The sequence below is a fragment of the Corticium candelabrum genome, chromosome 1 (assembly GCF_963422355.1).
Source record: "Corticium candelabrum chromosome 1, ooCorCand1.1, whole genome shotgun sequence".
Classification (NCBI taxonomy): Eukaryota; Metazoa; Porifera; class Homoscleromorpha; order Homosclerophorida; family Plakinidae; genus Corticium; species Corticium candelabrum.
Genome location: NC_085085.1, coordinates 7217827 through 7235275, shown reverse-complemented (window position 1 = coordinate 7235275; position 17449 = coordinate 7217827). Strand labels below are relative to the sequence as shown.

Below are 17449 nucleotides of genomic sequence, written 5' to 3'. Positions count from 1 at the left end.
CCAGGAAGGAAAAAATCGAGGCGCGCCTTTCCTCGTCGTCTTCCCTGAACTGATTATCACTGTCATCATGTTCACAGGTGGGTGGGACGGAGCCTCATCCTCGTCGCCAGAAGCTGACATAACTCAATCTAAACTCAGAGGGTACTCTGGTAACATGTTAGAACAACTTACAAACTACCCGGTATAGTTCCCCAACCCCGTATGTCCTAGCTTATCCATACACATTAGTAATTTATACACATTTGTAGCGTGTTGCTTAGCGTAAACATGCAGTAGCTAAGTTAATTATGCCGTAGATACGCCTACTTTCGTATTAGACAGTATATAGTAGACACTCTTTGCTTTGAGTAGTGGTTGCAGTGTTGCGTTTGTAAGTAGTTTCTTCTTGCTCAATAAACTGTAGTAACCTATCCGCGTGGTCTTGCTACATTCTGGTGTCTGAAGTGCGTCATGGCTCAAGACCAGAAGCAGGAACAGCAGCACCCTATCCTCACTGCGGCAGAGTATCGTCAACTGTGCCTACCAGAGCCGTTTGGCGATGGCGATGTAGAAACCTGGATCCGACGTATTAACCTATGTGCGGAGACCAACCGTTGGGATGACAAACTCCTTCGTCTCCTGACGTTGCTGCGCGGTAAGACATTTGCTGTGTGCGAGCGCCTTTGCTGTATGCGAACGCCTTGAAGATGATCAGAAGGAGACCTACACCATCTGGTTGCCGCGCTGACAGCAGCATTTAATTAAATGCCGCTTAGCTATCCGTCAATTGACCAGCTGGCACGGGAATTGCGTCAGCAGCATCGATCGCTTTATTGCAAGACTGCCAGAGTCTATTGAAGATCAACTCTATCTGCTTTCTCCAGCTGGTCTCAATGAGACGGTGAGCAAGGCAAGAGAATTAATGCTGGAACAACGAAGGGAGAACCGACACCGTTCGAAGAGTCGTGGTACCGTTGCTGCCGCTAGCACGTCAACGACTGATCGTGTAACGCAGAGTTTGATTCGCACTGTATCATGGAAGCACTAACTGCGCGCAAGTGAAGAGGAATTCTCTCGAGATGAATCTTCTGCAAGGCCCAGGTCAAAGGCTCGCAAGCAGTGTGGCACACGTTTTCATTGTGGTGAGCATGGTCACTGGAAACGAAATTGTCCGGTGTTGGCTAGACAGGTACAACAGGTAATGGTGCGGAATCTTACTCGTTATCGGTGCTAGCGTCAGTGGGTAGACAGGTGACGCAATGTATGGTGGATGCCGGAGCATCTGCGTCTCTAGTTCCCAAGACCTTTGGACTAAACAAGAGCGACCATATTGACAATGCTTTGACGTTGAAAGGTGTGGATGGAATGCCCTTAGCATTTGTGGCAAAGTTGAGCTACCTGTTACCATAGGAGACTGGAAAACAAAACATTGTTTTCTCGTGGCTGACATTGTTACCATGGTCAATATTACAATATTGACGGTGACGTGTTCAAGCAAACGTGAACGTCTGACTCCAACGTCAACGTCAATGTTGTGAACACGCCAGCGTCAACGACGTTGACCTCGGCGAAGTGACGTTGACGCTGGAATTGTTGGAATTGAACAAAGTTCTCTTCCAACGTTAAAAACAACCGAAAGTTCTCAGCGTTAAAACTGAAGCACGTGATCATTTCCAACCAATCAAAAGCACACATCCGGGAGCAGCAGTGGATGAATTGAGCCCTAGGCCTGGTGGAATATGTGAGGAAGTTCATCACATATTTCACAAGGGCTTCAGGAACTACCCGTGTTACTGGCAAATCCGGTCGAATAATTAAAAGGACTTAGGGCTGAAAGTAAATTCACGTGACATTGTTCTTTGCTGCTGGCGCCGTTAGAATATTCTTGCTAGCCACTTTCGTCTCCTTCCAGTTGTTTGAACTCTCTTGCGTCTGCGACACACTAGAAGAAGCAACAGAAGAGTCTACTAACGGTATCGTTAGGTGTATGTGAAGCGCGCTAGACTCGAGCTTCGGACCATCTAATCTGCGCGTCGCGTCGCGCAAAATGTAGCGGACCTAGGTACAGTCAAACCTCCCTTATCCGGACACTTCGGGACCGGTAGCTGTCCGGATATTAGAATTGTCCGTAACTGAGAATTCTATTCTGCGCATGCTCAAATACGTAATTCCATGTCTTCTGCAAAACTTTTGCAGCCAACCAGAGCTAGCTTTAAAACTGGTCCATTCTTCGTCAGGATAAAGCGAAGGGAACAGGGCCAAGGCTTTCTCTTGCAATAAAGGTCCTGACACCGAGGCTCCCTTCGCTCTCTGTTGCGCAAACCACATGTAGCATGCCTCGTCGATCTTCTCAAACTGCGGCTCCTTTACAACTCGACGCTTCTTTGCAACGTCTGGAATTTCACTACCTGACACATGGCGTGAAATCTTGTCTCTGCTTTTCCAGATGTCAGCCAACGTTGACTTCGGAATGTTATAATGCTGAGAGACTAGTCGAAATGATTGCCCCTTTTCCAATTCACTAATTAACTCCAACTTCTTCTCTAGAGTAATAACTGACCGTTTCCGTGATTGCTTGGACGCCATAGAGCACGTGTTGGTCACTGCGCATGCGTTCGGTTTTAGCTCAGTGTCCGGTATACGGAGGTGTCCGTAAGTGAGAGGTCCGGATAAGGGAGGTTTGACTGTACCTACAAGTAGATAATACCACCCACATCCGTCTATCGACCCGCCCACAACCGGCTAGTACGGTACAATAGGACTAATGTTACTCGTCGAGCTGGCCCACGCCCCGGTAAAGGCTCGAGTGTCCAGCCGGTCGTCCCAGGAGAAACATTGAAGGCACTCTGATTGGAGTTGCGCGGCCATTGCTTCTACAGACAATGATAGATACCTGGATTCCGCGGCGTACGGCTGCTATCAAACATCTTCAGTCCTTATTTATCTGTTGCAGTTGCTAAGACATTTAGCTAAAAAGACAGGCATTTCAAGCCTCTAGAAGAGCAAGTTTCGTTTACCACACCTTACTAAGCTAGTAACGCCCCAAAACTTACGAAATCTGCTGCAAGTCCCGGATAATTGCCGTGACAACGTAATGTATCACGCTGGACATCCAGTGTCGTTGCTTTCCAGCGTTTCAGCCTTGTCAAATAACCTGAGCGCTGTTGTTTTGAGTGACAAAAGAAGTATAGAGTTTACTGCTGCACACAAGTCTGTTGTGCATGTGGCACAGTGGACAGCGGGTCATGCGACAAGCAAGCAGTTCTCACCCGAGGAACAGTCGTCTAGCAGCATAGGACACATAGTTCAGGTACAAACACAATCGATACCATCTATCAGGACATTTTTTGTTTATGGGCGTGGCTGAGAGGGAAGCTCCCACGCACTCACGAGAAAAGGGGACCTAGACATAATGAGACGTTATACTTGACCACGCTCCTATTGCTAGAAAAGCTCTCAACCCCCTTTTCTTGGAGATTTAGATTTTACTTTGAAAGGCGGAAATAGTGAAACCAAAATGTGAATGGTTATTGATATTAATATTTTATTAATCGCTATCAATTGTTTACTTTGATATTGTAATACCATGATTTTATTACAATTGAATATTTTGTCTACACTACAGCTAGTGCCTGTATGATATATACTGGTATGTTCCGTTGCTTTCAACTTCTGAACAAATTTCTGCTCATAAGTGCCGATGTGGGACAAGTAGTCACAACTGCCACGCCACAGCAAGCTAGTATTTGAAGTTACATTGGCCAGTACTATTGACTAAGTGATCACACCTTTACACCGGCATGTTTCACAATAGTAATTAGTAATTACAGTACTAAGATGATGGCTGAGTCTACTAGTGTACATACAATGTTGAGCTAATCCTGATATTAGAACTTTGGGAGGTTGTAGTCTCCCGTCGGTAGATCAAGACATTTTCAGAACTTTGCAACTTTCCGGTAGATCTACCCTAAAATTAGGAGAGTTGACCGCACTGTCAGACTCAGTGTATTTGGAGTAAAATGTAGAATTCAACATGAAACTGCTGCTCTCGATGCTATTTAACTTAACTAAATGGCATGGTATACAGACATGTGCAAGATCACAGCAAAGTGTATATATCAAATTTGCTGTTAAAGCAGGTGCTGCAGCAGAACATGCTGAAGCCATTGTCATAGAGTAATGGTAGTGGGAGGAGAGTTTTACCTGCTTGTTGTTGAGACTTAATTACGGCTTTTGGACTCCTGCAAGTTTCAAACATTAAAGTTAATCTGCTCAAGAGTGTCCACTGTAACAAGTTACTCATTTTCACAGACGCAGAAGAACCTGATGCAACACAACTCTCAAGAAAACTGTGGATGTATGATGCTAGAATGATTTATCAAAGGTTACTAGTAGATATTGTTGAGGTTTTTCGTGGGATCTACTTTCACATAGAAATAATATGGTTCAGTAATTAGAGGGTTAGAAGGGGAAGTGGTGTGTGTGTGTCACAGTGATGACAAGCTATGGCATAATTTCCTTAAGCAAGAAACTTACACACAATTGCTTCTCTTGACTCAGGAGTATAAATGAGTACCTGGTCATTGACTGGGGTGGACATGACCGCTGGCTTTGCAGTAACATCATGCAGCAGATGGGTACTTGTGGGCCTTGGTGTCCAGTCCCAAAGCTGCGCTATAGTCAGTGCCCCTGGATGACTCTGGCCAAGCTCCAGGTGGATTGTAGCGCTGGCCCTAAGCCTCCATGTAGCGCATGGAGGCCCTGTCTCTAGAGGCAGGGGGAGCTATCTCCGCAACTAACCTTAAGGTTGACGTCATTCACAAATGACGTGGAGGGCTTGACATTTGTCCGTGTGTGTGTGTGTGTGTGTGTGTGTGTGTGTGTGTGTGTGTGTGTGTGTGTGTGTGTGTGTGGCAATAATTAAGAGGCAGACAGTGATGAATCAGGACTACTACTTTTAGTCTATAATTATTCTTTATCTTCTACCATATAGAGATGTATGTTACATTGCACCATGCAGGCCTTCTCTCATCTAAGGTATAGCTTCGTTGAGTTTAAATCCCAACCAAACTTTGAGGCTGTTAGTGTGACACGAGAACAGCAACCCTTTGGTGTGTTATGAGAGGGGTAGGACTAATAGAATCTAGTGAAGGGTAACATTTGCAGAGAACTTGAAGGAGATTTGTTTCCTCAGGTATCCTGGTGTACTATGCATTCAAGTAGAAACATCTTAGTTGTAACAACCACAAGAGGATTGCAGGTCAGTGGTATCACATTTTAGTCATCTAGTAACTCCTCTTAATTAAAGCATATTTCTATGTTAGATGTATGACAAGGACGGTCTGCTGCTTTTATTTTCACACAGATTACTTCCTCTCGAAGATCAATCAGGTAATCAACCGTCATAATTCAATTAATTGTTAATGGCTTGTTTTATACGATTGCTAATTTCTGTCTCACATCTTTGGCTCCTTGTCTGTAAGATCTCAGTGTTAGCCTTGTACCCAGGCTTCCTTTTTTGCACATGTTTCACCACGTGTAAGATGAGTCAGTAGCTGTTAAAGCGCTGAAATTTGCAGGTATTGTCATTGATATAACTAGATGTGATTATTAATCATCCATCTCACTGTGTTACCAACATACATGTCATATCAAGTACTTTCAGCTTTTGATATATTATAAGATAGGAGTAGACATGTAGGTGACCAACTTTTTAGAAAATGAAAGTTAGAAGTCATTGTTGCTCTTGTCAATTGGTCATGTAGCTTTTGACGAAGCATCTCGTGTAGTTGGATCAATTAGCACAGTACACAAACAGAGTAAATGGCACGGCCACACACAGCTGTGGAGTACTAGATGTACAAAATTCACTACTCTAGGTATTGCAGAGAACTACATGAAATCACTTTTCATCATTCTTGTCTATGTACAAATGATAAATTGCTCTTGAACACATCTTGTATGCATACTCTCTTTATGCTTTGCTGGAACAATGACCGCATTTCCGCATATATATGGCAGGTGTCTCGTTAGAACATGTGGTACTGTCTTTGTACAGTGTGGTTATGGAATAGGGTAGAAGCCAAATTCCCTGGAGGATTGCAGACAAAGGACGACATCACTGATAGCTACAGTTCTGATGAAAGTCAATCTGCAGCATATGTAACTGATGTATGAGGTCAGTTGCCACTGACAATTTATCTGTAGCGGAAGCAACCAAATCAAGATCAGAAATATGGCCATCAGTTATGTCTTCCTTTGTCTGCAATTAGCCAGGAAATTCCATGGCTTCTACCCTATTCTCTAACCACACTGTACACATTAAGGCACATAGTACCAAATGTTCTAATAAGAGCGCTTCTATTGTATATGCAGAAATACGGTAATTAAATTTACGATAAAGCTCTACATAACATTTGAGTGGCCTGCTGTTTATGACTTTTTTGGTACATCCATTGATTGCAGAGACTAGCTTTGCCAGAGGGATTTGTAGTGTGGGAGACAACGTATGTATAGGAACATCAACAGGGGACATTATCGTATTTAGTGTGCCAGCCACAGGAAATCTCATAACTCATGTAAGGACATTGAAGTATCACAATCACCCAGTATGTGCCATCCATTCTATTCAAAGTGGACTCATCGCAAGCTCAGATGACAATGGAAAAATTGTGGTATGGGATTCGATATCAAACTTTGAAAGAGTAGAATCAACTGGTGAATATGGGTATATCTTGTGCATACACATCCTAAGTACTGTGATAATGTGTGAATTTTGTTTTGCCAGAGTACCTTGTACTTCTGTATGTTTGTGGAACAATTTAGTAGTTGGTGGCTATGGGAGTGGGCACATTCGAATTTTCTCAACTGAAACAGGAAAAATCAGGGCAGAGATTGCAGCACATGCTCGATGGATTCATGCTCTTGATGTAGCCTCAGAAACTGGCCTGGTATGTAAACTGTAGTATCAGTATCATGAGACACTCAGGCTTAGTACCAAGCAGACAGACACACACTGGAAGTTAGGCAAATATCATGAAAACACTTGAAACAGCAGATTTGGCTTGCCATTTACAGCAGATATTTATCACCGTGCCTCAAAGGCCTAGCCATATCTAGTACTTCCACAGATTTTACACACTTCCAGTTGTTGCAAGTATCTCAACACAGATGACATGAAGTCCTTGCTTTTATCCAATACAACACCGGTCTATGTTGTGTACTGGTACTTAATGAGAACATAAGGTTTCCATCTTGTCATGATCACAGAGAGCTTCAGCAAATTTTAAAAACTAACAACAGAGTAGGAATGGCAACTCCAATACATAGTCCTTTTCTCATGTTATGCAAACTATGATATGGTAGTCTTGCGTAGCAATACAGTACCATTTTGACAACTTCACTTAGTTGGTATGACTTTGTCTATATAGTATGAACAGCTTGTTGACCAGGAGAGGTAGGCTCAAAGCTTTGTCCGTTGTTTACCGACTACTAAGAAACATGTTCTAATTAACATTTTCAAAATATCTAGAATATCCATGCCTGGCATATTGTATAGCTGTAGCAATACTACTTAGCTATTGAAAGATGGCATTTACAGGCCAGTATAAAGAACTAGTAAAGTCATTGGTGTGATAGACTGCCATAAAGACACACAGACATAACCAAAATATATGAACAGACAAACTGGAACTAGACATACAATACAAGGCAACCGAATAGATACATTATCTTCAATTAACAATCATTCTGTGTTGCTCCAGTTAATTTCATGCTCCGAAGACACACTTGTTAGGGTCTGGAAGCTCCCTCGTGTTGGAGAAGCAGAGGTATTCCAAAACACACACACACACACACACACACACACACACACACACACACACACACACACACACACACACAGTCATTATATCAACAATTACCATAGCCTATATAATATGCAGTGAATGCTAAACACTCCTTTGTAAACTGTCTGCTCATTTTGTGCATGTTCTGTACAGGTACATATGCTGTATTCAGAATCTATTACTGACGTTCAGCTTGTGGGAGCTCAGTTCTGTGACAAGCAAGGCAGCATGTTTGCCATTTCTGGCTACGATCTGGGAGAGATTCGAATCTTTAAGAAATGACACAAGTTAAAGCCATCAACAGACATTGCAACAGAAAGACTGAGTTCCAAACAGTCAATATAATTATATCACAACATTATACGAATGCATTTGTCAGCATGAGGTTTAGGGTATATGCAACTGTGGCTTCTCCCCAACTCCACCTGCAATATCATATACAGTACCTGCAACTCCATATGCCAGTGTGTCAGCCAACTCCTACATTTGAATTATGATACTTAATGTAAGATGCACTAAAGATTTGGTCATCATTCTCACCTGTGTTTCAGCTTCACTGTAAACTCGCACACAATCCTCTGTGCCAGAAGGTCTACAAACATCAGAGGATAAGCCATAAGAGAGTGTAAGTAATCTTCACATATGTCACATGTAAGCAGGCAAGCTGATAGGTATTTTCTATAGTTATGGAATTGTCCCATATATCTGTCTTACCTGACAAATGATCTTGCACAAGGAATTACCCCTACTAATACGTCGATGGCACGTTGAAGAGCAGCAGGTTCTATTACCTTTGTCTCATCCCATGTTGTTTTTATCACAGAACGATCTCTTACCTAGAGGGCAAATTGTACACAAATAACATGCTTATAAAGCACAAGTAGCATGCTTATAAGGTTGGCCATTCTACAGTCAGCTCACCTTCACTTTCAGTTGCCTGTTTGGGAGATCGTCATAACACTTTGCCCATTCTTCAATTGTCAACTAAAAAACAAATATAGACAATGTACATGTGTGTGTGTGTGTGTGTGTGTGTGTGTGTGTGTGTGTGTGTGTGTGTGTGTGTGTGTGTGTGTGTGTGTGTGTGTGTGAAGCACCCGGGGAATGGAATTACCATCTTCTTCAACGCAAAAGCTGAGCTAGTGGGGAACTGAAAGCAGATGAGAGATCAAACCTTGATCCCAGATCTTGAGTATGCAGATGACGTCTCTACTCAGCAACTCATGGATGAGTTGGAAGAGATGTTACTAGATGTAGACCTGGGCCACAACAAAAATGGGTCTTTCCATGAGTGCCCAAAAAAACAAAATTTCTAGGCATTACTAACAACAACAACAACTTCCAAGAAGTGTCACTTTACAGAGCACAGATGAGCCTCTAGATGTTGTGGAGGAGTTTCAGTATGTAGGAACTTTTGTCACGTCATCTTGTCAATTAAACATAGAGATTAGTACAAGAATTTGTAAATCATCCAACAGCTTCAGATCTATGTAAAATCCTCTGGTATCAGAAATCAATCAACCAATCTATTAAACTAAGAATGTTCAAGGCAGCTATGACACCAACTCTTCTCTATGGCAGTAAGGCTTGGACACCTCTGTCGCAGCGCATCAAGAGACTGCAGAGTTTCTGCATGCGTTGCTTAAGAATCATCTTGGGCATATCAGTAAGAGAGAAGCAGAGGAGAGGCATACTGATGTTTGGGCTAAGGCAAGCATTGACTGTGGAAACAATGATCAGGAAGAGAAGAATAAGGTGGTTAGGCCACGTAGCCAGGATGGAACCTCATCGCATTCCAAGGTAACTGCTAATTTGCAAGTTTGAAGGAGGTAAACGTTCTCGTTATGAGAGAATTGAAGAAATGTAAGCTCAACAAAGAATGGATGCACATTGCCCAACATCGTGCTAAGTGGAGATCCATAGTGTACGCTGTAGTTACAGAGTTGAATGAGGACGCTGAGGAAATGGAAAAGATGGAAAAGATAAGAGGGGAAGCAAGTATCAGATCAGACCGACCTACAGTGTACTCAACCTGGTTGCACTTTTACAGCCCAAATACAAGGCAGGTCTTGTCAATCACCAACGACAGAAACATGAGCAGCAGCTCAAGTGATCCTCTTTTGTTGTCACTGCCATCAAACCTTGAAACAACAATGTTATATCCGAACAGAGTCCAGAGATTACGTTGGGGGCAATAAGTCTTAGGAAGTGATCTAACAATGTGGCATGCATCGCTTACTCACATGAAGGAAGAACATGGATGGATGGATGGATGGATGGTGTGTGTATGTGTGCGTGCATGTGTGTGTGTGTGTGTGTGTGTGTGTGTGTGTGCGCACGTGTGCGTGCGTGTGTGTGTGTGTGTGTGTCCACATTGTATGCAGAAGCTGATGTCCATCAGCCTTCCACTGGCCTACTTTCTGTCCATCTGCCTGCCCATTTGTATGGCCATTAATTGCTCATCCAACAGTGTCTGTTGCATGTTCTCCACTCTATGAGTGTTTGCTGCTTACTTTGTCATGTTTACCTTTCTCAAATTGAGTATTGTTTCCACAACAAGCATGTTTGATAATGCATCACCAACACACTGAAACGAAACAGTTGTTATGGTGAATACAGCAGTATCCATAGCATGTCCTGAGTGTCCTGCCTGACCTGGTTGACAAGATTAATAAGATTCTCAAGCACCTCTGCAGATCGTGCTTTCTGTCTATCTGTAGGCCTCCTAGAGTACAGTCACATATAATACATGCATGCAAGGAAATAGCTTCCTTATAATTGGTCTTACAGGCGTTTGCGACTGCAAGCAATGATAGAGTTCCATGTCTTTTCTTTGACAATTAGCTATGAAAAAATGTTTGATCATGAACTACATATGCATACGTCATTTTACATCAGCATTAAATCATTACACAATTATTTTAACATTATTTCAATCACATACATTAAACATCAGTGGTAAACTTTCTCAACAAACACTACCATACATATGCCCAATTAAGTGCATCAATCAGGAGCATGGTAATAGGAAATGCACAAGAGGACTAACTGACGTCATTAGTCTAATAAATAGGTTCCAGCATGGAAACAGCATAATACTAATACAGTCATTTGAAATTAACCCATGTGAAATCTGTAGCATTTCTTTGTACTCACATTTCCATGGCCGTTAGCTTCATAGGCAACTCCCACATCAAATTCTTCTGCTTTCTTAGTAATGTGTTTCACTCCAGTGGGTGCCAGAACAACACGAATTCCCTTCAAACAGCACACTCTTCGATATTGCATTCTTGTTACTAGTAGTTTCAAAATAAATAGCAACCTTTTCATTGAGATATTTAGTTGAACTCCCATTTGCATATGCAGTCTGTACCACTCCTAAGCATGACACAACCCACATTCCTATTTTAACAGCAAGCTGAGGCATGGCACTCACCAAAGGTTGCACGAGGCAATTCTAAATGTTGCCAGTGCTCAAAGAAGAATTCAGCAAGCTGTGACAATTCAATCATTAGTAAATCAATATAAATAATGATCACTTTACAATTTTATTTACAAGTAGTCTAACTTTCATGGTCACAAGTCCTCCAGTGAACAAACCATTCGCACCACATTTTCATAAAATTCACCAATGGTATGCACACATAATCTATTGGTCCTACAAGACTACCGTACATAACCATGAAAACACTCCATACACCTACATAGAACCCTGCATGCAGTATGCATCTCAATGGTTATGAACTTACACGCAGATTCAACTAATTTCTTGTAAATGAAACCAAGTCACAAAGACAAACCAATTGGTTAATCTTATATAGTGAGTTCACATTCATGCAAGATATTAATAAATTATATTAACATTTACAATGTGGACACAGTGTTGGTCTTTCAATTAGATATTCTTAATTAATGATCAACTGCTAAATTACCTAAAAGAACTATTATCTGCTTCATTGTGCTATCCACCTTCTTTTCCTTTCCTTATTCCAAATCACTTGCCTCTCACTCCCCATCCTTCTTCCCATATTCTCTCCCATTTTTCTATCCCTTATTCATCTCCCTCCCCATACTCTTGCCCCTATCCCACGCCGGTTGAGCAAAATTTACACTGAAGTATGGGATGACACCTTACTAAAGAACTTGACATCTTAAAAAACATTAAAGAAATATGATCAACTAACATTCAATGCTGCTGCTCTCAGAGTGCTAAAAAGAACTATTAGAACCTACTGTTAATGAAACGTATTCTACACACGTGCATGGATCTCAAGCGAGTAGAAACAGATGATCAATTATTGTAGTCAACACGTCTAAATACCTTTAATTAATAAAAAGAGGTAAAACAGATTATGATTCCTACAATGCAACATTCTAGCAGAACCCAGGCTGAACATACCAATTACCACTATTCAATGTGTCCAAATCGTTGACACTTGGCCAAGTAAGGGATAGGAGTTTGTTTAATCAAGCCAATATACGTGTATGGTCAACCTTGCTTTCTTGCATTGATTGCTGCTTTTAATCAAACTTTATTCTCATGTACCCAAAAAGGACACAAAATACACACATAAACAAAAAACTTGAATTTGGTCCATAACGTAAACGAACAAAAGCACTAAAAGTTATATAGAATGTGTAACAAACATCTTTCCTTCTAGTTTGTAAAATAATCAATTCAGAATGTTCCATGTAAAATCCCTTTATTAGCCTGTTGTTATACAATAAATCAATACAGCAAATCCATGAATATGTATCTAACACAACACATCAACTAACTACGTCCAAGAGTGCACACACACGGGCACACACACAAATGGACAAAATGAATATGCCTTTCAGTACAGTACTAAAGATAGCACCCACAGCGTATTTCTAGGTGGGGCCTCCGGCGCTACTCAGAGTTATAGGCTGTGCTGACGTACCCCTACGTGCTCAGCAAGAGCATCCAAGGGCACTGACTTTGGTGTAGTCTAGCGACTGGACCTCAACTCCACACGCACCAGTACCGCGTAATGTTCTGAAAGCCAGTGGTCTTGTCCACCCCAGCAGCCTTGCCCACCTCCAGTCAATGACCAGATATTCATTTATACTCCTGAGCCAAGAGAGGCAATTGCGTGTAAGTTCCTTGCCTAAGGGAATATGCCTGTGCCCATCCTGTACTTGAACTCATGACCTAAAAGTCCTGGATGTTCTATTCTCCAAATGCACTCTCTAACCAATTGAGCTACAGATGCCACTCACCCACTCACTCAATTTCATTTCAACTTAAAAAAGGTAATCACAAACGTTAGTAGCTAATTTAGTAAGCTCAGTCAGCATAAAATAATAGTAGAATAACATACAAGGAAACATGTAAAACAGGCAACTCTATTACATAACTACACCCTAAAAACTACACGAAAACCATACAACTACTTATGTACAGTCACTAGCAAAGTATCTCACTCACTCACTCACTCACTCACTCACTCACACACACACACACACACACACACACACACACACACACACACACACACACACCAAAATGCAAATCTTGTCACCATCAAGAAGTTTAAATGCCCCATCTACAAAGCATAAATTAGTCTTAAACCACAACAAAACTGCTAGCAGTTCACCTTTCTCAACATAAAAGTACATAATTCGATCAGCATCACCATCAAAGGTACAATAACGCTTTCCATGGATCACATCCATTCCTAAGGCAACATAAACCAGTAACATGGTAAATCTTGAATCAATTTTCAAAACCCACCCACTGGAGGTTTTTGTTTAATCTTTACATAGTCAGCACCACACTAAACAAAATCAAAATTGGCAATTTTATTGCCATGTACAGTGACCTATTTCCACTCACTCTGTCATTCAATATTCCTTGTGATCCATCATTAGACACAAATGCCTGCAGATGTGACTTCTTGTCAAAATGGGCACGACTGCATTTTCCTTCATTGATGTATTTTAGTAGCTTTGGAACCTTTTCAGCACCAACTCCATTGGCGCCATCAACATAGACAGGAGTCTGAATACCCTACAAGAGAAATGGGTACAAATGCATATAAACAAGTATACAATAGCAAACACCAGTCACAAGCAATAAGTATCAATATAAGTATCAAAATGTGCAATGTTTCTATATATGGCAGCTAAATTACAATGTTACAAACGTTAGATATCAATAAATATGCAAAACAAAACGCACAATAAACTAAGGTAATACACAACTGAATGCAAATCAATATAAACACACACAAATATATATATATATATATATATATATATATATATATATATATATATATATATATATATATATATCTTTATCGCATCACTCTTGGAAGCAACTAACTTTACCTGTCCAACTAGGTCGTGTCGGTTTGTGTGAAGCCTGTAGCACATCCCCAGCTACATTTTTGGGTAGCTGTAATTTCACTAGAAGCTTGACTAGTCATTTACTGAAAGAAACTGCTTTCTGTCTAATTCAGTGCTAGATAATCATAGTGTGCCCAGCTCTGAACAAATTAGTTTCCCTGGCAAATAATCCACACAAAACATCTTGATGCTAAGGCTTCCAAACAGCAATGTTGATGTCATGAAGTCAACACAACACACGATCTGATGGTATCATTAGATTCTTGTGTCTCAAAGAAAATCAGGAACTCCTCCAGTCCGTGTGGCACTGCACGGCTCAACACATTCTCCACCCCTCATTCTGGGGCATGGCTTATAGCATTACCAAACACAAATCTAAATATTTTAGACCTAGCGATGTCTCTTCAAGGGTTTACGGTGGCTCTTCATGTCCAGCTGGGTATCCTAGTTTTCCTTGTCACAGTCTGTTAGATGCCCTTGTGGTACCATCATTGACCCACATGATGATCACGTTATTGATGTGGTTTTGGAGCTCTCTGAATCAAAAGACATGATGCACTCTGTGACATCATTCATCATGCAGCTCTTGTGAATAACAGTGGTTGCAGACGTGAACAACGCTGCAGTAGTCACAACAAACAAGACCTGGTGACATCTTCCATCCTGACTTTCGTCATGGCAAGGCAGCTATTTCAATCTAACAATCAGAAACTCCCTGCTTTATAATGTGTAAAACTTTATAATGTGTAAAAATTTATAATGTGTAAACATACAAAGTATCAAGGTGTCAATATAATAATTCATTTTGATATAAATACAATGCTAAGATGGTTTTAGATTTATGAGCTGTTAGCTATATCAGCAATGACTGGGACTCATTCACATATTTCCATAAAGTAATAGGCAACCGTTGATAAAGATTAACTAGAGTTCCCTGTGCTAAGTCCATTTGTGACAGTTGTCTTACTTGCAATGCCTTTCAGGATTTCCAGACTAAATGATGTCCACAATCCCGAGGACTCTACCACTAGAGGTAGAACAGACAGCCTGTTGACTCAACGTGGTAACAATAGAATAAATCTTTCTCCATCTCTCCTGCCACTGCCGCTGCTCTTGCCATGACTGCTGAACTAGTGATATAGGATGGTTAGAGGGAATTCCTCACAGTGAGGTCAAAATAAGCAGGTTTGACCTGAATGAAACTGGGGTAAAAAATATCACCTGGTCTTGAATTATCTTCACTGCTACAACGTTGCTCTCTACAAGTTCCCTGATCGTCTGTTTGGAGGCAACGAAAGACAATGTTGCAAAAAGCATCATGACGTTTGATTCTTAGTGAACCAATGTGGCATCCTATGACATGATCTTCATAACTGTCTATATATGAACCGCAATACACCTCGTAAGAGATGGTGCAGGAAGGAAAAGATTAATTTCTAGCCATCAGCGTAAACAAACAATGAACTCTTGTGCAAACATGGTCAGGCTGAAAACGGAGTTGGGTGTTGATCCTGCAAAGGAGCAGAGATTGTGTTTAAGCGTGCTTTGTCTCGGAGACTGGTGGAAGCCTTAATCTGAGACTGTAAAGACCCGTCAAGTACAGACTAGACTGAAATGGTGTTGTCCAAAGAATGATAGACACATTGTACTCTTTTTGGAAGAATTGATAGTAAGTGTTCTTGAACTGGTAGTTCACCTGGAAAAGTCAGATCTGGAGCATAGTTAGAAATAGTTTATCTCCAGAGTGCTGCGTCAAGAAGAGAGAAAATTTTAATAATAGACATGATACATTCTTGAAGGGTTGCAGCTGCTAATGAAAGCAGAAGAGTGTGTGCTGTTTGCTTGTCTAAGACTGAGACCTCCCAAACGAATGGGTTAGAGTAGCATGACGCCACACCAGGTCAGGTAAAGAGGAGCGAATAGTTCTTTCTAAATAGCTGCGCAAACCAAAGTCAAATCTATCCATCTGATGGGAGATTCTGATACATGGGACCGTCCTTAAGAGATAGGTTATCTTGTATATATATATATATATATATATATATATATATATATATATATATATCAATAGCATACCAAAAAATGAACAACAGCACACCTACAACAACGACACCAAATTGTTTGCCAATCCACTGACTACTGGCCTTGCCTATGCAAACTTGACCAATCTGTACCTTTCAAAAATATTGACTAAACTGGTCACTTAAAAAGCTATTACCTGACTTCCATTCAGTTTCCAGAATGCCAATCCCAACTTCATATAATAGCCCTCCTCAGTAGCATCACCGTAGACTCCTTGAGTGTTCAAACCTCGCACTAAGTAATGTAACTGTGGTGTTGTCACACAACCTGACATGACATAAACATCAAGAAAACCTCTTTGTTAATTACTGCAGTTACCACCTTACCAGCTTGAAACACTTGTTCATCAAATGCTTCAACACCATCTTGTATTGATGAAGCAAATCTCTTTGAAGATGGCCTACCACAAAATACCATTCTCTTTAAAAACAGTTTAAAAACAAACAAGATTAACTAAGAACACAACCCTCCATCAAAGAAACAAAAATCACTAAGCCCTGATATCTCTGCAAGATATTCTCATGCAGCTGTCGATAACAAACTACTAGTATTCAAACAAATCCAAACAAAGTAATACAAATAAATTCCATTTCTGTCAATATATTGCCTGACTTGTGTTAAATACAGAAATGTAGCAGCAAACCAAAACAAACAACTAGCTAACACACCATGAAGAAGAGTAACTAATAACTCACCCACTTCTCGAGTCAAAGCACATTATTTTCAATCTAAAAGCTTAATGTCCTCGAGCAATTTCATTTCAAAACTTTCTTCTATTACCCACATTCATTCTAACTTTGCCAAACATTTAAGACAACGTTGTTGGCAAAGCCAGCTGCTTCTCCAGCAAACTTCACGGCAAAAGGAGACAGGGTGCCCTGTCGGTAACAATGACATCGCTGTTGATGTGCAGGCTGCGAGTCTGGCACAGCCAAAGTTTCCAGATGTTTTCAGGAATCACCCTTCTTTAGGCCCAGGCACTGCACAATTCGAGCAAGTATGTCGAGATTCATCAGGATGCACAGTCTGTTGCTGATGTAATGCTGGACACAGGACCTGTCATGCCTGTAATATGCCCCCAACACCCACACCAAGCAATTATGCCCATGACACAAAAGACAATAACGACAGACATTCAACAGCAAGCCAAAAGAAAGAACAAAAGA

General features: G+C 41.1%; 3 protein-coding genes across 4 annotated transcripts in view; 1 reads left to right on the top strand and 2 right to left on the bottom strand.

Moving 5' to 3' along the window:
• Positions 1 to 2058: 2058 nt before the first annotated feature.
• Positions 2059 to 2565, bottom strand: LOC134189529 (jerky protein homolog-like). The gene has a single exon (XM_062657866.1). It carries the CDS (start codon positions 2563 to 2565, stop codon positions 2059 to 2061), a length of 507 nt encoding a protein of 168 aa, XP_062513850.1.
• A 501-nt stretch (positions 2566 to 3066) lies between these two features.
• Positions 3067 to 8127, top strand: LOC134180219 (WD repeat-containing protein 54-like). Its single transcript, XM_062647326.1, has 7 exons — positions 3067 to 3289; positions 5174 to 5239; positions 5304 to 5370; positions 6445 to 6706; positions 6767 to 6929; positions 7743 to 7808; positions 7980 to 8127. The coding sequence occupies exons 1-7, from the start codon at positions 3074 to 3076 to the stop codon at positions 8106 to 8108; spliced, it is 969 nt and encodes a 322-aa protein (XP_062503310.1). The 5' UTR covers positions 3067 to 3073; the 3' UTR covers positions 8109 to 8127.
• Positions 7220 to 17449, bottom strand: part of LOC134180203 (phosphoacetylglucosamine mutase-like) — a 26171-nt gene continuing 15941 nt past the window's right edge. The window contains exons 5-21 of one of the 2 annotated variants that reach the window (XM_062647314.1): positions 16610 to 16683; positions 16420 to 16550; positions 13687 to 13860; positions 13585 to 13627; positions 13448 to 13528; positions 13353 to 13396; positions 11263 to 11320; positions 11149 to 11204; positions 10983 to 11084; positions 10615 to 10670; positions 10482 to 10551; positions 10354 to 10413; positions 8748 to 8810; positions 8541 to 8662; positions 8367 to 8418; positions 8273 to 8306; positions 7220 to 7470 (exon numbers count right to left, since the gene is read on the bottom strand). In XM_062647314.1, coding sequence (XP_062503298.1) covers positions 7442 to 7470; positions 8273 to 8306; positions 8367 to 8418; positions 8541 to 8662; positions 8748 to 8810; positions 10354 to 10413; positions 10482 to 10551; positions 10615 to 10670; positions 10983 to 11084; positions 11149 to 11204; positions 11263 to 11320; positions 13353 to 13396; positions 13448 to 13528; positions 13585 to 13627; positions 13687 to 13860; positions 16420 to 16550; positions 16610 to 16683 — 1249 coding nt within the window. In that variant the 3' untranslated portion in view covers positions 7220 to 7441. Of the gene's footprint in view, positions 7471 to 8190; positions 8307 to 8366; positions 8419 to 8540; positions 8663 to 8747; positions 8811 to 10353; positions 10414 to 10481; positions 10552 to 10614; positions 10671 to 10982; positions 11085 to 11148; positions 11205 to 11262; positions 11321 to 13352; positions 13397 to 13447; positions 13529 to 13584; positions 13628 to 13686; positions 13861 to 16419; positions 16551 to 16609; positions 16684 to 17449 lie in introns of those variants that run through there. The other variant, XM_062647306.1, reaches the window with a different exon arrangement.

Excerpts from the sequence above, each read along its gene's own strand:
- LOC134189529 (XM_062657866.1), bottom strand. The coding sequence starts at position 2,565 with ATGGCGTCCAAGCAATCACGGAAACGGTCAGTTATTACTCTAGAGAAG.
- LOC134180219 (XM_062647326.1), top strand. The coding sequence starts at position 3,074 with ATGTATCACGCTGGACATCCAGTGTCGTTGCTTTCCAGCGTTTCAGCC. Across the intron at positions 5,240-5,303 it reads CAACCACAAGAGGATTGCAG|ATGTATGACAAGGACGGTCT; the intron begins GTCAGTGGTATC and ends TTTCTATGTTAG. Across the intron at positions 5,371-6,444 it reads TCCTCTCGAAGATCAATCAG|AGACTAGCTTTGCCAGAGGG; the intron begins GTAATCAACCGT and ends CATTGATTGCAG.